This window comes from Mustela nigripes, chromosome 8 (assembly GCF_022355385.1).
Source record: "Mustela nigripes isolate SB6536 chromosome 8, MUSNIG.SB6536, whole genome shotgun sequence".
Lineage (NCBI taxonomy): Eukaryota > Metazoa > Chordata > Mammalia > Carnivora > Mustelidae > Mustela > Mustela nigripes.
This window is the reverse complement of record NC_081564.1, coordinates 4,288,802-4,313,974: the sequence shown is the minus strand read 5'-3', so window position 1 is coordinate 4,313,974 and position 25,173 is coordinate 4,288,802. Positions and strand designations below refer to the sequence as shown.

Below are 25,173 nucleotides of genomic sequence, written 5' to 3'. Positions count from 1 at the left end.
TCTCCTGTGCAGGACACGGAGGTGCTGAACACGGCCGTCCTCACCGGGAAGGCTGTCTCGGTTCCAGTCAAGGTCGTGGGCATTCAGGAGGACGGCTCCGTGGTGGATGTGCTGGAGGCTGTGGAGTGCAGGTCTGCGGATGAAGACGTCGTGAAGGTACAAGGGGCCTTGCCACGGGCCTGCCAGGGGTTCGGTCCTCTGGGGGCCCATCCCTCTGTCCCAGGGTCTCCTGGGGCTGGAGTCAGGGTGACCACACTAAGAAGAGGGGGACTGACCCCTCTGGAGGACGCCTGTTTCCTTCCCCAGAGTGGGGACCCCTGGCGTCTTAACAGAAATAATTTTCTTTCCCTCCTTTTGGTTATAGGACAATATTTCCCTAATTTTAGCAATCGTATGTCATCTCAATGTTTGCCAACTTTCTGTGTAAATAATATTATTTACTCAACAGATTTTCTTTCCTTCTGAAGGGAAGGAAAAATTCTTCCTCTACCCTTCATGTGCTTCCAGCTGGACTAAGAGTTAAACTGACACACGACAGATCAACAGGAGAAAAACCCCAAAGTTTTTTGTAGTGTGCACAGAGGCACAGTAAAAAAAATTGAGACCTAAAGACATGACCATGGCAGGCAGTTTCTGTACTTTTAGACAAGGAGACAATGAATCTGGGAGGACTTGATAAGACAACGAAAACTTCACTTTCGGGGCTCCAGTTAGTAAGGAATTCTACCAGACGGGGGCTCTGACCAGCTCACCTGAGGCATACACCTAGTAAGGAATTCTAGAAAGAATGTGAGCTGGGGTAGTAACGTAGTAAAATATAACAAGTGATGTTTGTACGCCTGTCTTTTCCTTCTTACCACTTTCTCTAAATTTCCAAGCTCAGTGATGAGAATGTCTCTTTGCTTCCTGGTACCGAGAAAGGCATCTTTCACATGGGAAAGAAAATTTCCGGTTGCAGAGGGGAGGGGCCGAGGGTCCTTACACAGATTTTATTTAAAATAACCCATATGTCCCTGTACCCCATTATAAAGACATTACAGCCCATGGTCTCGGAGTGCTAATTTTTTGTTAATATAAATAAAAATTAAAATAGCTTGGCCATTAAAATAAAAATTCCTCCGTGTGCCTCCTAACTTAATTTGAGTACAGGATTCAGCTCTTGGTTTGGGTAATCTGGCTATGGGGCGTTTCCTCTGGGTTCTTCATTTTAATTAGCTGTATTTAGGACTCCAAAATTCAGCCAGGAATCAGCCCACGGATTATTTCATGTTCTTTGCAGGGGTCTGTGTGAACTTCCTAATTTAGAGTTTCTGCCTGTGTTTTCTTGGCACACTGGTTGGACATTTCCTTTTGCAACAGACCCTCATGGAGAAAGGACTTGAAGCTTCAGAGCTGTGCTTTCTCTCTCAGGTTGCTAAGGGAGCCCCCCAGGCCCATCCATTCATTCTAGAAGAATAAGGCAGTAGGTTCTGTCTCCCCTCACATGCCACAGTTTCCTGTTTAGAGGGGGAATGAAACTGTGGTCTGAAGAACTGAAGAACTTGGTGGTAGACAGAAAAGCCTCTAGGGTTTCTCCTTGTGGTGGAAAAGATTTGGGAAGGGGCTGATTTCTTCTTGTGGTGACCCTACAGGAGGCTGCGCCTTAAGCCAGAGAGATGGTTTTGATAAAGAAGACTTGATGTGTCTGTGAGGCCTAATTAAAAAAAAAAAAAAAAAAAGTTAATCCTTAGGAAACCCAAGTTTGGCACAGCCTGCTTCCTGGGCTTGGAATGCTAGTTCTCGCTGGAGACAGAAGGGGGATTGGCTTCAAAGCATACACAAGCCTTGCCCTGGGGCTCCTGGCGGGCCTTGTACTCTGTGGGCAGGTTGGATTAAACAAATCTAAAGCCTGCTGTATTCGGAGTTTAGGAAGATCTGAGCCAAGTCATACAAACTCCTCCTCACGGAAGGAGAAATACTGATGGTGCATCGTCCTTGGTTGCTTTTGACACTGCGCATTATTTACTGTCCCCATGTCACTCAGGAGGGAGACACCGGGGTGGCATCTGGAGATGGCATCTGGAGGATGGCGGCCAGCCCAAGCGTCCTACGCCCGCAGCCCCCTACACCTGTGCTCCTCCTGAGAGCCTGGGGGAGCCCCCTAGGGCAGAGAGCTCTGTCTTCCAGAACTGCCTTAGACTTGTTCATTTCCCCTGCACAGAAGTAAACTAGAAACAGTCTCTGCCCAGCCTGATAGATACTTTGCTTTGGAAAACAATAGTTTTGGTGTCTTTCTGTTTCTGTTTTTTGTTTTTTACTTAATGGTCACTTTTGTGGCCTCACAAAGATGGAGCTTTCTTTGAGCAAACTAGGACCTGATCTTCAGATTAACAAACCCGCGTGAGCAGACCATCAAGCTTGGAGCTGCTTCTCAGACTTTTCTAAGGGAGCGCAGGCTCTGTTGCGAATCCTGGGGTCCAAGTCCATGGGGTCTGTGTTAATTAATTGGCTGTGGTGCGTTTGTCCTGGGTTTAGTGTCAATATTTGTAGTAAATGTTGCCTCTACTCTGAGACAAACAGCATTACCCTCAGAGTTGAGCCCTGGCCTCGGCATCCTCCCGGGGCCATTCCCAACATGGGGGGGCATTTGGTAGCACCCCATAGGGAGACCACCCCCTTAACCTGCACAGTTGTCATTCCGTCGCTCCTTCATGGTTGCAGAGAACACAGTGTGCCCCCGGGGAGAATCTTGCAGGGTTCCACAAAGATCTTTGTGCCCTGGAAGTTCTGTGCACTGGGTTCTGGGTTAGGGAATAAGTATGAGGAAGCAGGAAGTAGGAAGATGTAAGTAGGAAGTTGGAAGTAGGAAGTAGGAAGATAAGTAGGAAGATGTAAATTGTAAATGGATTGGCTTCTTTAATTTGGGTCTGAACGACTTGGGAGGGGGTACAGAATCTGAGGACATAGATGATTTCAAAAGCCTGGAAGCTTGGCCTAATCTGGCAAGATTGGGAAGGATAAATTTTAAGTTTTAACTTCTATGTAAAAAAAACACACACAGTAAATGATGCATCTTAATCGTTGTGTGTGTGTGTGTGTGTGTGTGTGTGTCTATCATTTAATTTTTTGCCACCCTGTAAAAATTGTCAAATTCACATAGAAATCTGGGTTTCCAGCTTCTTATGAAAATCACAAGGTCAGGTTGCTTCCGGGGACCCTCACAGGGAGCTGCCTGGAGGACACCTCTGTGCATAATGCCTGGGCCCCCGAATCACCGCAGTCCCCACCACTCCCTCTCGCTCCCCCTCGGAGGCTTGTGGGGCATCTGTCCCTTCTCGTTACACTACTGCTGATGGTTTTCTGATAGTAGATTTCAGAATAAAGAGAGGCATGTCTTGTACCTTGGCTTTTGTTAAAAATCAGCAACAAATGACAGCTCTCAGTCACCCGGGCTGAGAATTCTGTGTCTTTCTAGGCACGGGAACAACCCTGGAAATTGGAGTGTCTTCTGCTCACGGTCGTCCGGGGGGCAGAAGGTCCTTGACATCGGTCACAGAGACGTGTGAGGTTCAGGACGTGTGAGGGTGCAGCCTGGTGATGAGAAGAAAAGTCCCAGGGGCGAGATGAAGAGGGGGAGACAGGACAGCTCTCTGTAAGCCCTCCAGGGGCCATCGTTCGGGGAGATAGTAGATTCAGCTACTTAAATCCCCAGAGTGGAAATTAAAAGGGAGCTGCTCTAGCTCACTATAAAGAAAGAGAACGTGTATGTTTAGTGAATCCCTTCGGTTCAGATTTCCGAAGGTCAAAATCGGCTCAAACCCTGACTCCGTCTCCCTCTCTGTTGGACCTTGGACAAATCGCTTCCCCTCTCTGAGCCCCATTTGTTGTCTATAAAACAGGGATGATCATGACACAGTGTGGAACCTTCCACAGGGGAAGACAGCATCTACCCAGAGGCAGAAGTACCAGTAATCAAAGGAGTCCTTGAAAATCCCTCAGAGGACACCTGGCTTCAAGAAATTCAAAACACAGTTGATATTTAAAAACAAAAACAAACAAACAAAAAAACTGTCTCCTTGCATTCGAGCTGTGGCCAGATCTCCTGGGGCTTCATCGGGCAAGGCCAGTTTGGAAGGGAGAGCTCGGGGTATCATCGTAAGTTAGACCGAAACAGAGTTGGTGGTGGGACACGTGCCTGTCTTTTATCCCTCTCCCTCAGAGCTTCCACTGGAAGTGTCCTCCAATGCAGCCTCCAGTCATTTCAAGCACATGTCATTGAGTATTTGCTTGTCAAATCTACATGTGATGGAGTCCCACGATGGAGCTTTGGGGATAATAAATAAATAAGCTTCTGTCTGAAGGAAGTCACTTGGCACTGGATCTGTAACAGATCAATACACCTTCATATCTGTATTTCTGCGTATCTTCATAGCTATGTATGAATACCCATTCATATCTGTGTATTTTAACCCCGACATGATTGCAAGGTCTACAGAGTCTATGGCTTTGTCTTACTAGCGATGCTCTCCCCAGTCCTAAGCAGAATGTAGAACATGGTGGGTGCTCAGTGAGTATTTGTGGAATCTATCAATGAATGACGCCTGAATGCTAGAGCTTCCCAGAGAGGACAGGCCAAGAGTGGTTACTGGGTCCTCGTCGGAACATCTCCAGTGATGTCCTATTACTGGAAGCCTTCAAAGAAGGGGGCAGGGGGACATGGCATTAAAGACCTGGCTCTGGCACTATGACCCAATCTGCTTCTGTTCTCCTGGGGACAGTTCTTGTTCCACAAATACTTAACTGATGATGGACGTGTGGGGGCAATGAATCAGGTGCTCTGGGAGCTGCAGAGGTAGAACAGTATGAATTCTGTTGTTGGGAACTGACAGCTGAGCTAATGGGAATTCACAGTCAACATTGGTTGAGAACATAGTAGGTGACGGGTGCTATTTTAATGAGGATGTTAGAAATACGGGACCGTCTTGTCTTCACAACAAGACTTCAAGGCAGGTGATCCTACTATTGTTTTGTACACGAGGAGCGGGCACGTAGACAGGTGAGTAAGTCCCTGGGGGCAGTGAATGTGAGGACAGAGTTCCCAGGCAGTGGCCCCTGGTCATCTGGAAGGGTCATCCTCTGACCCCTCCATGACTAGGAGCAGAGCCTCATTCTGGGGCTTTCTGATCCCGAAATCTGTGATGTTTGTCGAATGTTTCCTCCTCATCACCTGGAAGGTGGTGTATTAGTTTCCACTTGCTGCTGTAACAAATTTCTGTGAACCTTGTAGCTTAAAGCACTTTTGTTATCTGACTGTACGGGTCAGGAGTCTAAAGTGGGTCCTTGGGCCTGCATTCCTGTCTCTTTGCGTTTTCCAGCTTCTAGAGGCCCCTGCATTGCTGGCTGTGGACGCTCCCCCGTCTCCGGTCAGCACTGGAGCCTCTTTCTACCCTGCTGTCCGTCTCACTCTTCCTCTCTGCCTCTGGTTCTGTTATCCTGTTTCCAACTCTACCCTCCTGCCTCTCTTTACCGAGGACTCTGGTGATTACATTAGGCCCACCCAGATGACTCAGGCTAATCCTTTCATCTCAAATCCTTAAATGAATTAACTTTCCTGTGTGTGTGTATGTGTGTTTTCTAGAGCAGCCGGAATAAGTTTCCTCAAACTCAGTAGCTTAGAGCAACGGACATTTATTTTCTCCCAGATCTGGAGGCCAGAAGTCTGAAATCAAGGTATTGGCAGGAGTCTACTCCTTCGAGAAGCTCTAGGGGAGGATCCCTCCTGCCTCTTCTCAGCTTCTCGTGGCTCCCGTGTCCTTGGCCTTGTGGCTGTGTCCCTTCTCCGGTCTCTGACCCCGTCTTCACTGGGTCTTGCCTTTGCATCTCCATATGGCCTTCTTCTCTTATAAGGGTGCTGGTCAGTGGACTGAGGAGCCACCTGAACTCAGAATGATCTTATCTCGGGATCCTTCATTACATCTTCAAACACCCATTGCCAGATAAGGTCATGTTCCCAGGTAGCAGGGGCTACTAGAACTTGGACAGAGCACTTCGGGGCCACAGGTTACCCCCCTACAAAGGTATCACTGTAAGGTACCACATTTCCAGGTGTTGGGGAGGAGGGCATAGATATCTTGGGGGAGGGTCTTTATGCCCCCCCCTAACATATTTTCTTGTCTTTGCTAAGTTTCTTTAAAGGTCTTCAGAGGAAGGAAAAAAAAATGCAATTTCCATGTTGTAATTATGATTTAATCCCTGACTGTCTATCCTTCTGACTCAGTGATGGCCTTATGTTCTCATGTGTCGCTAATTGCACTGTTTGTCAGAGAAGTCCTGTTTCTGGAACCCCAGTAGCCAGCCACACCTCAGTCAGCGGGGGAGGAACTCCTCCACGTGCGGAGAGAAATCAATGTAAGCTCATGCTGGTCTTGAAGATGGTACCCTCCATCTTTTGGCTGCCATAATTAAGTTCCCAGCCTCCCGGTGTTGGCTGGACTTGTGATAATGAGATGCTAAAGACCTCATAAAAGGGCTTTAACATTTTAAAGCCTTCTCTACCCCAGGGAAGGATCTTGTTTCCAGAGTTTGTCTGAGAAGGGTAAGGGAAGGCGGTGGAAGTGGGTAAAAAAATGCAGAGTTTTCTGCTACTTGCTGAGCAATGTGTGGGGAGCTGGTCACCAAGAGAACCCAGTGTCCCCTGTGGAGGACACCAACTTTGATGGAGAAGCTCCTTTTCTGGGTTTGGCAGCACCTACAAAAGGTCATGTGAGCCCATGTTCCCCGAGGTGGTTGGATTTGTAGAGTGGATAAGCTGGAAGGTTGGTGTGCCCTTAACATGGTCCTTGGAGAAACAATTTGGAGCTGGTGTCACTGGAGGGGCTTGGACAGGTGTGGTAGGTAGTGGCTAGTGGGTCAGTAGTGTTGACATCCTGTACTCATGGGTTTTGTTTTGTCTTGTTTTCATTTGGTTTCAAGTCACAGAAACCCAAATCCACTGTCTTAAGCCAACAAAGGGGCAATGTATTGAGTTGTGCAACTAATAGAGCAGGGGTGGCTTCAGGCAAAGTTGCATCCAGGGGCTCATCTGGACTTGGTCTCTCTCCTCAGATTCTGCCTTCCTCTCTGGAGTTCTGCACATCTTCTTCCTGTGCTCATTCTGTTTCCTGTGCCCAGCTCCCCTCCCTGTCCCCTGCACCTCTGGACGTCCTGCTGCCCTCTGGTTTTTGCTCAGGACCACCCACTCCATGCATCATCTCATTCAGGCTTTTATGCACCCCATGGGTTCCCCCCTCCATGGGTCCCCAGGTGGATACACGTATTAGGGACTTGTCTCATAGCCCATCCTTGTGCATGGTGGTACGTCTGCCGCTTGAGAACAGGGTCTATGTCCCATGGGGGTCCTGTCCCCAGGGTCTATCTGAGTGGACAGTCACAGCCGCACAGGCTAACACACCCAGCGACACCGTGCCAGACTCCGTTCTGCTTGTTTCAGACACAGCACCGCGATCCACCCACACGGCCCCACATGGTGGGCGCGAGTGTCACCGCGTCATACGGTGCAGGAACCCGAGTCATTGTGCTCAGTGTGTTTTGAGTAAGCATTGGTCCACTGCCTGTCCAAGTTCATCACACCAAAAAGTGGACAAGCCGTTCTTCTATTTCTTCGCTCCTTTTGTAGACAGACGTTATAAAGACAGATGTTTCTGGAGACCCAGATATTTGTGTAAGAGTGTTGACTTTTACATGGTGGCAAGTCCTTCATTTGGAAGATCTCTGCAGAGCACATCTGGCCTGGGGCTGCCGGTCTGACCTTCCTGCCCTGGGAAGCAGGACAGGAAAGGGAAGACTCTTCTGCATCGCAGATGGGGGTGGGACCGGGGGCGTGGTCAGGACCCCACAGGTGTCGATGAAGAGGCGTTCACGAGGCTCTCTGCACTGACTTCTCGCGAAAGGTCCTTGTCGGGGCTGGGCTATGACAGGCTTCCAAGAAGCTCTCAGACGGATCCTAATTTTATGTAGAAGGAGACAGAGAGAAATCCAAAGGAGGCTTAAGGCGATTTCTTTCTCTCTCAGCAATGCCTGGCAAAAATTCCTACAGAGAACACGGCTCTTCTATTTCTGGGCATGAATTTCCTTCCCTTTGCCCACCACCAGGAGCCAGGCAGCTAAGAACAAGTTGTCAGGCAGCTTGGCTGTTATTGCCCGATTTTGTCTTCCTCTATGCCCGAGATTAGGACTTTTATTGTTCCTTCCTAATTGGGGACGGGGCATGCGTTTCCTGTTGGCCAGGGGATGGGCAGGGCGGCCTTCCCAGCACTTTCTTCCCGTCAGCACCACTGCGATTTCCATATGAATCAGCTCTTTTGTTCTTTTCTGTCTCTGGCATCTCCAATTAAGAGCTGCCCTTCTGGAATTGTTTATGCGTAATGCAGAGAGATCTTGGAATGAGCCAGAGGGGGCCTCGAGCCTCCTGCCTGTCTCTCTAGGTCAGCACGGCCGTGTGCTCCTGCCCTCCTCTCCCGGTGCCTCCTGTGCGCTCTTCTCCACCCTGCCCTGCTCAGGTCCAAGGTCGGGGGAGGTGGGTGCTAGAGTCTTGGGCCTGTGAACGAGTCTCGGATATCAGGCAGGGCCTGGGCCTCCTGGGGACATCTTTATTTCGTGTTCAGTAGGAGGGAAAGGGACCCTCGTTGATGTTGTGGTGCTTGGCTCACAATTTAAACTCCTGCCCGGCGGCCCTGGTGGGGAGCAGAGCGTATCAGTTCCATAATCGGATTCACTGGGTTTCCTGAAGAACTCAAATAATTGGCACAAACTTTAGTAGTTAATGGGGTCACTTACCCAAAGCGGAACGCACAGGTGTGAGTGGATTTAGGTACCAAGGCAAAGTGTGGAGGCCGCTATCACATGTGACCATTTTTCTAACCTCTTTTGGTGGTATAAGGGATAGACAGCAAACCGCACATGTTTAAAGCATACAAATTTGACGTTCCAAGTCGTATCACCAGACTCAAGACAGTGAACATATCCTCAAGCCCCAAACTTTCTTCATGCCTCTTTGTAATGTGCCGCTCCTGTCCAGCTCTCCAATCGTCCTCAGGCAAACGCTTATCTTTTCTCCGTCTCTTAAGAAGGATCGTCATTTTCTGGAGTTTTGTAGAGATGGGATTGTAGAGAGTGCGTTCCTTCCTGTGTCTGGCATCCCACACCCACACAGTGAATCTGAGAGTCACGCATGCGGTTGTATATCAGTAGCCCCGAATGGCAGCCGCCGTACGGCCATACCACAGATCCTGCATCTGTTGATGAGCACTTGGCTTGTTCCTAGTGCTCGGCTGTCACCACTCTTGCTGCTGTGAACATTCATATAGGGTGTTGTCTGGACGTAAGCTTTTGGATTAGAAAAAATGGAATCATTTGGTAAGTGTACGATAACCTTTTAAGAACCTGCCAGATGGTTTCTAAAGTGGTTGGACCATCTTACGCTCCTGTCATCAGGGCGCTAGTTCCTCCATATCCTTGTCAGCACTTAGAATGCTCAGACTTCTTAGTTTTAGCCCGGCCACTGGGTAAGCGCGTGTATGCCATTTTCGTTTTGACTTGTCCTTTATAGATGAGTGATGTCGACTAGTTTTCATGTGACATCTGCCGTCCACCGATCTTTGGTGAAATGGCTGTTCCGATCTTTTGCCTGTTTTTCTTATTGGCTTGTTTGCTGTATATTATTAAATGTTGAGAATTCTTCCTCTGGTTACAGGTCCTTTATCCATTATGGAATTTGAAAGTCTTTTCTTCTAGTCTGTGTTTTGCCTTTTTCGTAACCACTTGGCTCTTTTTTCTTTTTTTTACGACAGGGTCTTTGGAAGAGTATAAGTTTTTCGTTTTGACAAGGACCAATTTATCTGTTTTTTGGGTTTTTTTTTTGTCTTTTTTTTTCCTTTTGCAGATTATACTTTTGCTGTTGTATCTAAGAAATAATTGCCTAGCCCAAGTTCATAAAGATATTTCTCATATGTTTTCTTCTCAAAGTTTTATAGTTTTAATTCTTATATTTAGGTTTATGATCCATTTTGAGTTCATTTCTGTGCATCACGGGAGCTAAGTACATAAATTCATCTGTTTTGCATATGGCCATCCGGTTGTTCCGACACCATTTGGGAAAAGACTGTTCTTTCTCTAGTGAATTCTCTAGATGTCTCTCAAGACATCTCTAGTGATGTCTTGGCATCCCTTTTCAAAAAGAAATTGATCATACATGTAAGATTTAATTTATGCATTCTCAGTTCTATTCCAATGAACGCTAAGTCTCTCTTTACGATGGTACCACATTCTGTTGATTACCATTGCTCTGTGGTGAGTTCTGTAACTGCGATTAGTGAGCCCTCAAGCTCTGGTTATTTGTTTATTTATTTATTTTTGTGTGTGTGATTGTTTTGTCTCTGCTGGGTCCCTTAACTTTCCATATGCATTTCTGGATTGGTTTGTCAATCTCTACTGAAAGACCAGTTGGAATTTGGGGATTCTGATCAGTTTCTCATTAAATCTGTAGATTGACTTGGGTAGTATTACCATCTTAACGTTAAGTCTTCTGACCATGGGTGTGGGATAGCTTCCCATTTGTATGGCCTTTAATTTCTTGTGACAATACTTTAAATTTTCAGAGTGTAAGTTTTGCACTTCTTTTTTTGTAAGTTTGTCCCTAAGTATCATATTCTTTTGGTGCTATTGTGAATGGGATCATTTAGTGGTTTTTATTTTCAAATTGTTCCCTGCTGGTGTGGAGACACTTAGTTGGTTTTTGCATATTGACCCTGTAACTTGTGATTTTGCTGGGTTTGTTTATTAGTGGTAACTCTTTTTAAGTGGATTTCTTAGGATTTGTTATATACCAGATTGTGTCCCCTATAAAGAACAATAGTTCATTTCTTCCTTTCCAATCTGCAAGTCTCTTATTTCACTTTCTTGCCTAATTGCCCTGGCTAGAATCTCAGTAGAATATTGAGTAGAAGAGCACTTGGGTGGCCGTTGGTTAAGCATCTGAGTCTTGATTTTGGCTCAGGTCATGATCTCAGGGTCCTAGGATCGAGCCCCGTGTTGAGTTATTGGACTCAGTGGTGGGGGGGGTCTCCCCTTAATCGTGCATTCTCTTCCCCTCTCTCTCTCCTTCAAATAAATAAATCTTTAAAAAATGTTGAATCGAAGTAGTGAGCATACACGTTTTTGTCATTTCTCTGATCTCCAGGAGAAAGCACTTTGTCTCCATTAGGTAAAATGTTAGCTGTGTGTTTTTTTCTTTTTTTTTCTTTCTTTCCTTTTTTTTTTTTTTGGTCTTTTATCATGCTGTGGAATTCCCTTCTATTCCTAGTTGGTTGAGTGTTTCAACATGAAGGAGTGGTGGGTTTTATCAGATGCTTTTTTTGTCTATTGAGCTGATCACATGGTTCTGCCCTCCTAGTGATACAGTGTTCTGAAGCTATATCTGTGGAAGAAGAAAGTTTGGGAATATCTTGAAACTCCCAGAGCTTCATAGGTTGGGAGATAAGAGCATTCTGGGCCACCTCTGTTGGGGTTTTGTTGTTGTGTTTAAATAGAGGTTTGTAAATTCATGCTGCTCAGTTTCTCAACTCCAAAACAGATGGGAAAAATTGCAGCCTCACAACCTTGTCTTAGACTCAGGAGTAAGCTCATTGCCCGTCCGTGCCTTATGAAATCAGTCTCAAGCAGAGTGGGTAGAGGGAGGCTTCTAGTTTGAAGTGTTTGTCATATAAACATAAGCCACGTTTAGTGATGGACTTTCTAGAATGCCAGCTCTCTGGGGTGCAGATACTAATCAGGGCAGGGAACATGATCTGATTTGGCTCCCCCTGGCTAAGGAATGTCCAGTCCCCTTGGCCCTGAGCTTGATTTTAGAAGCAGAAGCCCCTGATGTTCCCTGACATCTGTTTGGGCAGGGATACGTAGGCTGGTTTTGTGCGTATCCTACATGGTGATGTGAACCTAGGTATGAAAGTGTTTTTCCCAACACAACAAGGGTTTGGGTCATTAGTCCTGGCACATCCCTCCTGGCCTGGTGTTTGCACACAGCCTGAGAGGGGCATCTCAGACGAGGGAGCTGGGCCAAGTTCCGTCACGTCATCTTCTGTGGTAGCTTCTTACTCTGCTCAATTTGTGTGCTTTTTGTTAAATCCATAGGGGCCTGTATCTGGTCTTAGGAATGAATGTGGCTAGAACCCCTCTTCTGTCTTGATGTGACACGGCTGGTAAGCAGGGTGGAGGAGGGAAGATCAGAGATCGGGAGCCAGGTCAGGGAGCGTGCCCGCACGAGCTGTATGTACATCAACAACAGACCCGCTGGTCGCCACACCTTCTGGGTTGGCGGCCCCGGGAGCGTAGGGCATTTTGCGCCTGATCCCCTTGAAGCTAGAACAGCCTCCGCGCACAGTGGGCCCTCAGCAAGCATCAGCTGAAAGTATGAACTTCAAAAACGTCTAAAAACAATATCCCGAAGAAACAAATATCACTACGTGGTCGGTCCCTCGAACCTCACGTCTGGTGTGAGAGAAGAAATGGCTGGGATCTCGGGGCTGTGTCTGGCCCGGCACGCACGCTGGGCGAGCACGGCTCATCGGGGAATTAGGCTGCCTGCTCAGGCTTTTCACTGTTAATGTGAGAGTGGATTTGTGTCGGAGAACAGCACAAGGGGAGCTCCCATTCTCCAGATCCTTCTCGGGGAGTTGTGGGTCTGGGCCCCAGCGCAAGGGCTCCAATCTGCGTGTTTCCGCTGTGGCCGAGTCTGGACCTTCTTCAGTGAGTTAACGGTGACCGTGCAAGAAGACGTTTTGTGATGGTTATCTGGGAGAGACAGAAGGGCTTCCTGTTCTTCATCCCAACCCCAGTACCCCCCGTGGTCTGGGGAGCTCATTCATAGCAATCATCAGCCATCAGCAGGAGCAGAGGGGTGACTTCCCTTGGGGCCGAAGGACCCCATGTGGGCCGGTCTTTCCTTACAGTCCACGACTTCCCACTCACGTCCCTTCCACGTGCACGGCCTGAGCAAACACTACTGCGGGGCACTGCTTTGGGCATCAAGGGGTGGAGGGTGTTATGACGTGTTGGTTTCTTGGTTCATTCATCCATCCTCATCCCCAGGCTGCCAGCTCCACAGGGGGTGGGACCTGGCTGATGTCGCTCGTGCTGCCTCCCCATCACCCAGCACCGAGCTTGGCCCTACAGAGCAGGTGCTCTCTGAGCGCACGGCGGATGCAGGCTCATGGGGCAAGGGGCTCCCTGGTGCCGGAGATGATGCCACCATTCATGGGCGAGGGCAAGCTTGGGGTCTGGTGGGCCTGGGTTCTAATCCTACCCCAGCCGTCACTCTGGGGAATCTTGGGTAATCTGCTGTTCAAAACGAGCCTAAGAGGCCGATTTTGTGTATGCCAATAGCTAGCATTTATCAGGCGCTTCTTAGGCGTCGACGTACGAGCTCTTCCCGCGTATGAATTCATGTGGGTTCTCCCCTCCCTGGATGATCTACAAATCGACTCATGTTAAGCATATCCTGAGATGAAGGTAATTGTCTCCCAGTGACACAAATGTGCCCTGTTTTCTCTTAAACATTTCAAGTATCTGTGGAGAAATTCACTCATGTCAGGAGCCAAGGGACATAAAAAGAAGCCCCACAAAGAAGGGCTAGAACGCCTCTTCCAGCCGAGAGTTACAGGGACCCACACGGCGGGACACAGGGACCCACGCGACGGGACAGCCGTAGATGGAAGGAGTCCCCTGAGAAGCTCACCGATTTCCCCCAAGATGCAGGAAGGTAGCATGAGCAGCTTACCAGCGTTCTGTGGATGTGTATGGCCGGGTCAGTATGGACTTCCGGAGAGTAACGCTGCCTTTTGCAGCTCCTGGGAGTATAAATTCTGTCTCAGCTGAAAACAAAGGAACAGGATTTCTCAGGTGGACGGAACGGCTCATTCAGCTGTCTTTACACACACGGACCTTTATCCCTTCCGTTTTCAGGGAGGATGGGTTTCCAGCAGTAAAAGATCATTTATAGTCACACAGTCAGTTTATTCATTTTTTACTGATTACATCTTCTAAACAGCTCTCGGATTAACTTGCCATGGAGACATCTAAGGCTGAACCTGAAATGCTAAAAGAAAATCTCAGATTTTAAGCTCTTCTGTTCACTCCCGTTCCTCCTACGGCGTTGGGGTAGCGTTCCACAAGCCCCCAACCCAAATGTGCTGTAGGTACTTGACCACTTCTAAGCTTCAGCGTAGCAGCCTCTTTTTAAAAACTGAAGCCCTCAGCCCCAAGCGATCGCCCTCATAAACTCATCCCTTCATGCTCTGCACAGCGGAGCACTTTCCGTCATCAAGGGCTTCAAGCGTATCTTTGCTCCGGGCATAAGTTCCCAAGAAGAGAGAGAGGAATGTATCAATGAGTTCCTGACACCCTTGGTGTCTAACATTTAATAAATATTCGGGTTACACTCCAGCTCCTTCTCCGTTGAGCACAGTTATGCATAGAGAAGCAGACAGCCCTGTGCGGAGACAGCCTGTGTATCAGAAGGTCACTCCTCTGGATGGCTGGTTTCTCATGTGCCTTCCTGGACAGCCTCTTTGAGTGACAGAACACTACTAGGAATCTTGCAGGCTTTACCAGCTCTGATTCTAGAGCTTGCACTTGGCCTTGGTTCAGGCTGAATGATCTTTCTCAAGGGCATTGGGCAAATGAACTTTGGTTTCATAAATATTATGTAAATAATACAGAATAAGAAAAACCTGTGCAGGGATGCCACTTCCTACCCTTGCCCGCGTGGACATCACTCATCAATTCCGGCACTCCTTCTGGCGAGAGCCCAGATTCCTCCCCAAGACAGAGCTCCCTAGAGCAGCCACTGTGAGCCGACCCGCACTGGCAAGCAAGACAGACCTGTTTCCTATTTCTGGTAGAGTCTGCGGAGCTGAGGAAGGGTTTAGTAAGCACTGAAGCATGTGGTCTACTGAAGCCACGCACGGACCTCAAAATTCGATGTGTCGCGTGGAAAGCGAAACAAAATCAAAACTTTCTGTGCTGCACCACTGAGCTCCCATCCTGTTCTGGGGACCCCTGAACAACACCGTGGGAGAGGCACCAAGCCCCCCACTTCATGCACAGTAGAATTCTGACTCCTAAAATAGTCTGCTATTGACAGGAAGCCTCACTGATAGCGTAAGAGTCGATGAATGCATATTTTGTATGTTCTGTGTATTCTACGCTGTATTTTCACAGTAAAGTATGCCCCAGGAAGTAAGATGTTGTTAAGAAAATCACAAGAGAAAATACATTCACACGACATACTGTATTTATGGGGGAAAGCCACCTGTAGGCACTTCCACACAGTTCAGATCTCTATCGTTCAAGGGTCAGCTGTCTATCCGGATGTCCTTGGGCCAGAGGCCATGAAACAGTAGGCTCTGAGGCAGATACAGCCCTCAAGACATGCTTTGTTTGGCCAGGAAAGTACTTTGTAAAATATATATGCTTAGATGCCAACATTCAAAAACTAGTCAGTTTTACCAAAACCCTGGATTTCCCGTTTCCCTCGCGAAGTTGGATCTCTGGATGCAACCCCAGGGTTCTCGTGTGGCGGGGTAGGCCGTGGAGGAGAACTGTCCCCTTTGCCTTGGGCTTGGGGTCTCCCTTGAGTTTGCCACAGTCCCCAACAGCAGACGACCTCTTCCTCGTTTGGGTCTCCGCCCCCCCCAGTCCGGGAGGGGTTTGGTTATTGAGCCAACGCTCTGCTGCTGCATCCCAGGCCAATTGTGAGGGTAATGTACAGTCTACCTGCATGGGAACTGAGATCTACGAGATATGCATTAGGCCAGTTAGCTGTATTAGTGAGAAATAGTAGGACAGAATACCAGGTGCGATCACCTTTACATGCCCTGGATGTTAAGTGGAGGCTCCACAAAGCTGAGTCATTTCATGAACTGCTTTAACTTCACCATGGGGCTACTTCTCGGGCTGGCCGGAGCAGAGTTTTGATCCCCAGAATGTCACGTAGCCCAGGCCAGGCTGGGACGGACACAGAGGCCATCGGGGAACGTCTGGGGACTCCGCACGGCGAGGCACTGCTTCCTAAACCCCGTGACTGAGAACCAGGCCGGGCTCTCCAGAGCTGGTCACTGGAGCACGCCTGGGGACGCCCAGCCCTCTCCTGGCAGCCGCCAGCGCATCTGGTCTCGGCGGGCGCTTCCCGGCTCGGACCTTGCACAAGACCCTCTTCTGCATCCATGTTTTCCCTTTACCTGGAGTCTCAGAGATAACATCTCTCAGCTGCCAGTTTGTCCACCCGGGGTTCATAATTCACTGTTTTTTCTAGAAAAGTTTCTGCTCTAAGAGAAATTCTCCTAAGTCAGTGCTTTCAAAATAAGTTTGGAAAGCATGAACCTTCTCGTTCCCCTGAGAATATGCTTATCCTGCCAAAATGCTCTTCTCTTATGGGACTAATTGATGTGCAAGCCCCGAACACCTAAGCTTGTGACTCTGGTATCCGTGCCAGTGGCAGCTAATTACTGGCGCCTCTCTCCAGCAGGCTCCGGGAGTGCGGTCGGCGCGGGCGCGGGAGGCTGGGCAGGGCCATATGCTGGGCTTTCACCCGATCCACAGCTCCTAATCCCTTCTGGGGCACCGTTTGATGAAAACGAAGGGCTTGGATCCCTTCCTAAACTAACAAGCGTTGGTAGAGCTTTTAAAATCTCCCTGTGTCAGGGGACGAGGTGCGAACATGAAAACATTCCGCAGATAAGCGTATGCTAAACTTGACAATAAATCATCACCTCGGGCCTCATTTGCTGGTGTCATTTGGATTAAGGGGCAAAGACAGTTTCGGAAGCACTTGTTTGGGAAGGTGGACTCAAACCTTGCTGAATATGATTTGGGCAGAGATTGTTTTTCCCTGCTAGTGGGAAAGGACCAGAATTCTTTCCTTTCTGCATAGGCGCGGCCCAGTAAGCAGAACGCGGGGATTGTGCCCTGCCCTAGTGCCAGTGATTAAGCAGGAGATGAAGTCGAACAAGAGGGGGCGGTCAGGGGGCCCTCCAGGGCAGGAGGTGTCCTGGGCGCCTCAGCTGCCCGTGCCCAGCAGCCCCTCCTTGTAGTTCAAGTGGACTCAAGCCAGGCAGGCCTGACCACCCTGTAGGTGATTGTTCGACCAATCACGGCCTCCTCCAGGGCCGGGACCCTTGGATTCATTTTGTGCCCTCGGGGTCCTCCCCAGGACCCACCGTACGTCATCACTGGTCTCCTCACTGCGCCTGAGTTTGACCCCCAGATTCGTGTGAACTCTCTGTGCCGTTAAGACAGATTTGTCGGGCACCTGGGTGGCTCAGTGGGTTAAGCCGCTGCCTTCGGCTCAGGTCATGATCTCAGGGTCCTGGGATCGAGTCCCGCATCGGGCTCTCTGCTCAGCAGGGAACCTGCTTCCCCCTCTCTCTCTTCCTGCCTCTCTGCCTATTTGTGATTTCTCTCTGTCAAATAAAAAAATAAATAAAAAATCTTAAAAAAAAAAAAAAAAGACGGATTTGTTCTCCCCACTGCCCGGCCCCAGGCTGCCCAGGCTGCATCTCTGCGTGGGGCCCTATCAGATAATCTCTGAGGTCTCTTTCAGCACCAGGACCTCAGAGGTCAGCAGTGGATCGTGTGTTAGATGGGAAAGGACAGAAGCTCAGCGGCCTCCGTTCTGCCCGCCGGCCCCAAGGCGTGCACTGGCTGAGGGGCCTGGACAGCCCAGGAGGTACGGGCTGGCTCCGGGCTGACCGCTTTGTAGAGGTGAGGAAAGGGTGCCTCCCAGGTGTGGTCGAGCTCAGGAAGCCAGAAAGAATGGATGGAAAGAAACATGACTGAGTGCAAAGTCGTGCTCAGACCTGGTTTAGGGAGAACGCGGGGAGTCTCCTGAGGGCAGGGGCCTTGGTAGGACCACAGGGCTGCTGAGGGCTTGTTGGCTGGGGGATTGTGGGGGGCAGGGCAGGGCTCACAGTTGGGCAGCCACTCGGTCTCTCTCATGGCCCCAGGCCACGATCCTGGCTGCAGAGAATCAAATAAGGCAACATGCTTGTCCTCAAAAGCCTTGCCTTCCAATCTAGGAGGGCCGAGAAGTAAGCGTGAATAGGGCAGGTCTTAGCATGTGAAGATAAAAGAGATGGATACAAGGTTCCTGTAGCCAGAGTCCTTGGACATTTTCTCCCAGAGTGCTCTAGGAGAATCAATACCCATTTCTGTGTAATACGTAAGCAGCTTGTACCACGGGTGGGAGACGCAGACGTCGCCACCGATTTCAGTCCTGATGTTTGTGTTTGTTTTCATGACCATACTAGAGGCCCGGAGGACTCAGAACTGTATCGCAGGATTATTTAACTCTTGACGATTCAACTGTATGCATTCGGCCCCGAATATCGTGTACTCGCATTGACATACACACCTGCACACACACACACACACGGTAGGGATGGTGCGTCTGATCGTCGGCTGTTCCCCTGCCTGGTGAAGTGTGAGCCGGTACCTGTGGGCACAACATGCTGTAAGCGTCTACCCGCCGTCATCAGAGACTCGTGGTGTGTCCTTTAGGGGCAGGCGAAGGGGTCTGTTGGCTTCGTGGACCTCTCCCCCTTCAGGAAGGCGCTGAAGAGCGGGCTGAGGCCCCAGGGCGGCCCTGGGCCCGTGAACTGTCGGAGGGACTCCGCGCTGTCCTTACGGAAAGTGTAGGCAGGGACAGCCGCCGGAGGAGCGGACACCCCCGAGTCCCCTGCTTCCCTCGAGCGCTCCAAGCAGAGAGAGGACGGAATGGCCTGCAGACGCCACGCCCCCCGCTGCTGTGTGTAACATGTCAGCCGCGCACATGACTCACGGACATCCGTGGCACCGTGTGTACTTTTGTATTAGAAATCAGAAACTGCGATTTATCAAGGCACAAACTGTGGGGACGCCTGGGTGGCTCAGTTGGTTAAGGCACAAACTGTGCCTTATGAACGAAAACCGAGCCCTTCTTGTGTAACGCCGGCGGGGTGCGGTTTTACCTCTGTTCACTTCGGAGCCCAGCTGCCGTTTGCACGGGCCGTCGGGAAGAGGAGGATCCGTTTTAGACGCAAACTCTCGCTTTGTGCCCAGGGAGGCCAAATGGCATCGCGGAGGAGGGAGCTAAGACTCGGGTTATGCTTCCGAAGTCCCACGGTGTTAGGGTGTTAGGTTCAGGAACGCTCCAGGGACAGCGCAGATGACCAAGGTGGCGTGGTCATGCTTACTAACCGAAGGGAAGGGGCAGACCAGGAAATCCGAGAGCTGGATGCATCTGGTTCACGAAAGCCTGGCGTCCTCTGAGGGCCCGCTAACGTGACAGGGGCACGTTGGGTCCTGGAGATTCTCACTGTCTACAGTTTAACCGGAACGTATGGCTCTTTGCCAGAGTAATGCACGAGTTTTTAAGAAAGCAGCTTCAGTCGAATGCAGACTGCTTCCTTTAGATGTAGGGGATTCCACCCGTGCCCAGGGTGGCCCCAGGGGAAGCTGTCTCCAGCCCTTACCCTGTCTTCCATCCCAAGTCCTGGTGGGACTCACAGAGCTCACCAGGGGTACAGACTCCCCTACATTTCTAGATCCAAGGGCCTTCCCCCTACTCGCAGTAGCCCCTACTTGGTCTTTGGCGAGCCTGTAACAGTTTTCACCCGGATTTCCTTTTATTGGCTTATGCGGCGTCCTGCAGCGTCTGCCCAGGGATGCGCGTGCTCAGTCTCCCTTTCTCCCGGTGGGCATGTGTCTTTCTCCAGATTCCAGCGTGGTCTGGAGCCCCACAGCTCCGTTCTCCTATGGGTTTAAGACACTTTAGCTCCGCGAGTTTGACAAAGGGTGGGAGGCATGCTCTTTGCAGCCTTCTACATCTCTGGATTGAAACCGGGACCTGGCTGACTGGATTCTGTCTCTGGTTTTTATTCAGCCAGGAATAACCCACGTCTCTTATTTTAAGAATACTTTCAGTGAAAGCCAAGAATAAACGAAATAAAGAGAGGGGATCAGAGGTCGCAACGGGAGAGTACAACAGAAGACTGTTGGGGCAGCAAAGAGCTTGGAGCGCTGGCTCTCCCTCTCCACTACGAACCCGGTGACCTAACTGAGCCTTAGTCTCCTCATCTGTAAAATGGGATCAGCAATAACTTTCCCACAATGCTCAGGTGCAAATTAAGGGCCACTTTTTCTGGGCTCTCGCCGGCATTTTGTAAAAACGGATGGCATGGGACGGCTCACACGGAATGCCACTGAGAGGAGTGAATGGATTGGGATGCAACAGAACAGGACAGAAAATTCAGAGCGACTTACACGTAGTCGGGTAAGTAGCTTTTCAGGAACCTCCAGCGGCTGTCCATCCTCTCTGTCCGTACTTCTTGCGCATTGGTCATGGCACAAGCTGTAGTTTCTACGGTGAGATTCACAACACGTCATCACCGAGTGCATCAGTTAGTTACTCCTACGTGACAAACAGCCCCGTATCTCAATCGCAGGCCATCACAAGCACTTTGTCCTTGCTCGTGAGACTTCAGGTCTGCTGGGGTTCAGCTCATCCAGGTTGCAAGCACCAAGAGGGCAAAGGATAAGGGTACGGTGCTGGGGACAGTTGTAAAACCTGCCACCTGCGGCGACTGAGAATCTCAGACGCTATCGTGTTTCATATGCCGCAAAATGCAGTATTGCTGGGTTTCATCTTTAGAGAAGTACCCCTGCCTCCCCTGCTTTTCCTGCCTTCCTCCCTCCTATCTACCCACCATGGAGCTAGGGGGACGAGAGAGGTCATACGTGTGTAAGAGAAGTCGTCACGGACCCCCACCTTCGGACCTGGGAAACTACTCCTTCTTTCCGAAAAAGGCTTTGCTCTGTGTTGCCATCGGTTGGCCAACTGTTAACTTGCACTTCTGTCTGTGATTTTGTCCTCTTTCTTATTCGGGTGACCGGATTGAAAAGCCTCCCTGAAGAGGTCCGTTTTCTTCTTGCTACATGACAGGTACCGGTCAAGAGTGCCGGAGTATTAAGATGCGGATTTCTATCAACAACTTACGTTTGATGCTCACTCGGGAAATGGTGATTCCGTTCGCTCGTTCTCAGCCATAAGCTCCGGGTGGTCAGGCAATGGATTTCTTCTCTGACCTCAGTATCCACACTGCTCGTGGGTATTTGGTGGGTTTGGTGTGGGGCTGAGGGGCTGTGGGGTTCGACCTGCGAAGGTTGGGAAAATGAGCCCTTTGAGCTGGACGGATGGTTGGGACTCACGGACACTCGCCGCCTGACTGTAGACCAGTCTGCAGCCAATTCGCCAGCAGATCTGGTGAAGCTCGGAGTGGCAGTTGCGTTGATTCACTCTTACCACTGCTGTTAGGGAAATCATGATTACTGGGCTAGTGATGAGCCCCCACTGTGTGCCAGGCTAAGTGAATTCTGTGGTTTGTTTTAATTCGCACTTCAAACAGGTGCTCTCATCCACTGTACGCCCCCACTTATGGCAGACCTCCTTAAAGAAGTTCTCCTTAAAAAAGACCTCCCAATCCCATTCTGCCTTGAGCCCGCCCTCATGAGGTGTTTGCCTCTTGGGCTCCCTAGTGCCCCTGTGTCAGGGTCTCCAGGGCATCCTGCGTGGCCGATGCCGCGATCAGATTTCTGTCCACGCCTCACCTGACTTCGCGGCAGCACCGATAACCAGTCACAAGCACCTTGCGACTTCTCCCAGCACCTCCGTTACTTCCCTGCCGAGACGCCTTCTCTGCTGTGCCCTCCCTTCGTCACACACTGGCCCCGTGTGTTCAGTGTCCTGCACTCAGTCATCCTAGCCGTGACCTCTAAGTGTTGGCATGCTCGAGGCTTCCATGCAGGGGTGTTACTTGGGGTCCTGGCTGGGAGTACTGGGATTTCTGCAGCCCGAGTCCCTCTCATCAGCGCTACACTCCGGTCCCAGCTTCTCACTTTGCATCTTCGTCTGCATGTCTAATGAACATTTCAGACTTAGTATTTTCAAACCCAAACTCCAGACCCTCTCTCTTCCCCGGTCCGCCTCTCCTGCAGCCTTCCCTCCTCTCGGCGACGGCAATGCCCTTCATCCGTGTTCTCAGACCAAACCCCTGGCTTTTCTGTCTCTCTCACATCCAGGCTCGTTTCCAGTAGCCGATCCCGCCCAAGGCTACCTGCAGAATACAGCCCGAATGGGGCCACTTCTCGCTGCCTCCCTTTCTCTCACCCTGACTGGTGCCACCCTCCTGTCGCTCTTGCACCAGCTTGGCGGACCCTACGTGGTATCCGCTTCTCGCGATCCTGCCAGAGGTTTCCTATTAACCGTGCCTGAACGCGCCACATCCTTGCTCCAGGCTCCTTAGCTTCTCATTGTCCTCGCGTAGCACGGGTAACATCCAACCTCTTGGCTACCCTTGTGCCCACGTGCCTTCTCTTTGCTGAATATGGCAAGAAAGTCCCTGCCTCGGGGCCTTTGCCCCTCCTGTTTCCTCCACTTTCAGAGATGTGCACGTCCTTGTGCCTCACTCCTCACCTCATCAGGCCTCTGCTCAGATGCTGCCTGTCCGGGGTGAGGGGGCTCCCTGCGCCTTCTTAGAGCACCCCTCTGTCACCACTGCCTGCGCTCGCACCGGCTCCGGCTTCCTTTCAAACCCACCTAGGGACTTGATGTGCCCTCTGTCTGCTTGCTGCTCGACTTGTCTGTCTCTCCCTCCCCAGCACCCAGGACAGCTCCCGGGTCTCAGGTGACACGAACCAGACACTTGTTAAATGAGTAGATGACCTATTCTTGTTTTGCAGATGAGGGATCTCAGACAGAGGAACGTTATGTTACATCAGAAGACGCCTCGGCTCTGATCTTGTCTCTGCATTCTCCAAATGATGGAGTCATGACTGTCCGAGCTGGAAGGCCTAGTGCCCCCGGGCTCGCAGGGGCAGAGTCTGGCCCCAGATGATAGGGAGTGATGTTCAGAAGTCATGAGGGAAGCCTTCGATCGAGGCCCCTGGTCTCTGGACCCCAGGCTGGGACCCGGAGTGTTACTCTCATTCCCTGTCCATGGCCTTGAGGACTAAGGATCAGGCCGATCTGAACTAATCCGTACCTGATGCTTGGTGACGCAGAGCACATCCCGGGTGCCTGACGCAGGGGCAGGGGGACCAGTGGACCACAAAGAGCCACAGGGGGTCTTCTGGGACTATGGGAATGTCCCGTGTCTGAGTGTGGTCAAGGCTTCACGGGTGTGTGAACCACAGACTCCACCAAGCATGCCTTTAGACAGACCCAGAACATAACGGAGCCTCCGTAAGCTGGATACAAAATCCTGGCGTATGTACTTAGGTCTTGCTTTTCCCAGTCATGTCCTTCAGGGGCAGGACCATGACTTCTCCCTGTGTAGGCTGCACTGAGGTCCTTATGCTCTGTGCTGAGAAGCCCCCTTGCCTCAGAGGGGCCGAGTGCAAACCCCTGCCCTGCCCTTCTCCAGCTCTGATCCCTGAGCAAGCAGCCTCTCCTGGGCCTCAGTTTCCACATCCATGCCATGGGGACAGAACCCCTAACATGGAGCATTGGGAGGATTTAATGGGTAAACGTCTGCATCTACTTTTAAAAGTAACGCATGGTAGGTGCGTAGAAAGCAGTTCCTGATGGCTGTTATTTTATGTTTCTTAGAAGTGTCCAAACTTGGGGCGCCTGAGTGGCTCAGTGGGTTAAGCCGCTGCCTTCGGCTCAGGTCGTGATCTCAGGGTCCTGGGATCGAGTCCCGCATCGGGCTCTCTGCTCGGCAGGGAGCCTGCTTCCTTCTCTCTCTCTCTGCCTGCCTCTCTGCCTGCCTGTGATCTCTCTCTGTCAAATAAATAAATAAAATCTTAAAAAAAAAAACTTTAAAAAAAAAGAGAAGTGTCCAAACTCAAGGCAAAATAGATATTTTGTGAGCACCCACTGCTCCTCTCACACAGTGCATTTTTTGCTCATCATGGTGATAAATACAATTTGTTTGATCCAGATCGACTGTTGAATATCAAAGGTTTTTTCTTAAGTTTTTTTTGCTGATTGTAATATAGGACTTCAGCCTTGTGGGTGTGTGTGTGTGTGTGTGTGTGTGAACTGTGGGAAACGTACTATCTGACCATGTAGCTTTTTCCCTTTCTAGTGCTTTCTTGGGGTGGGGGAGGGGTCTCGAAGAGCCTTACGAGCAGTCCACTTTCTCAGGACAGACAGACAGATGGATCACGGGAGCAGCAAACTCAGAGGGCAGCTGAAACACAGACTCAATTCTTGCCTCTTTTTGAAATAGAAAATGAAGTAAATGATACGTCTTACAGGACCCCCAAGGAAACCCGTTTTCATTTTCCTCTATTACTCTGAAGTAAAGTAGCTGCGAAAGTATAATTTGACAGTGAAACAGTGACCTCCAAAGGCGGCCTTCCCAAGGTGACACAAGCCCTCTCGCACACGCGCATACACCGACATGGCGGGGGTCGTCTGCTTCCAATGTCCACGTTCCCGTCCTCGGCTCTTCTCCTATGAGGATTCACCGTATTGTGTGTTCGATGCTCCCTGGGGGCTCAGAGAGCCCTGAATGTATCCGTTAGAAGAGAGGCGGGAGGCTGGCTGATCTCGACCTTGCTGTCGTGTCTTCCTGTCCCCTCCCGACACACACACACACACACACACACATGTGCGTGTGACATGACACAGACATCTCAGTTCCTAGCCAAAGGCCACATTCATGCTGGGAATCCAACGTGTCCGCCCTCTGACCTGCGGCTTCCTGAGCTTTGCCCTTGGTTTCTCCTCCTGGTCCGTCTCTTTCTTCTGAATGTGACTGACACGATGCCTTTGTCTAAGGCTCCTCCCCCTCTTCTTGCCCAGGCGGGCTTCTCGTGGGGGCACCCGGGGGAAACCACTGAGACTTCTTCCCACCCAGCGTCTCTCTGTTGAACACCTCAGTGTGCCATGCACTGTGCTAGACGTAGAGACGCAGCAGTTAAGGGGACGGGTCCATGTTGTCAAGCAGATCACCTCCAGATGGGGAACAAGACAAGAACAAGAAAACCAGCAGGAGCATTCAGATGGTGCCAAGTACTGAAAGGGGAGTTGTACAGTGCTGGGTCGGTCGGGCGATCTGGTGTAACCCATAGGAGGTGAGCCACGGGATATGCGCCATA

General features: G+C 50.3%; 1 protein-coding gene across 2 annotated transcripts in view; it reads left to right on the top strand.

Moving 5' to 3' along the window:
- The window catches only part of LOC132023068 (transmembrane protein 132B), a 351,058-nt gene that overhangs the window by 309,335 nt on the left and 16,550 nt on the right, over positions 1-25,173 (top strand). For both annotated transcript variants that reach the window (XM_059408193.1, XM_059408192.1), the window contains exon 5: positions 13-156. In XM_059408193.1, the coding sequence (XP_059264176.1) occupies positions 13-156 (144 nt within the window). The remainder of the gene's footprint in view (positions 1-12; positions 157-25,173) is intronic.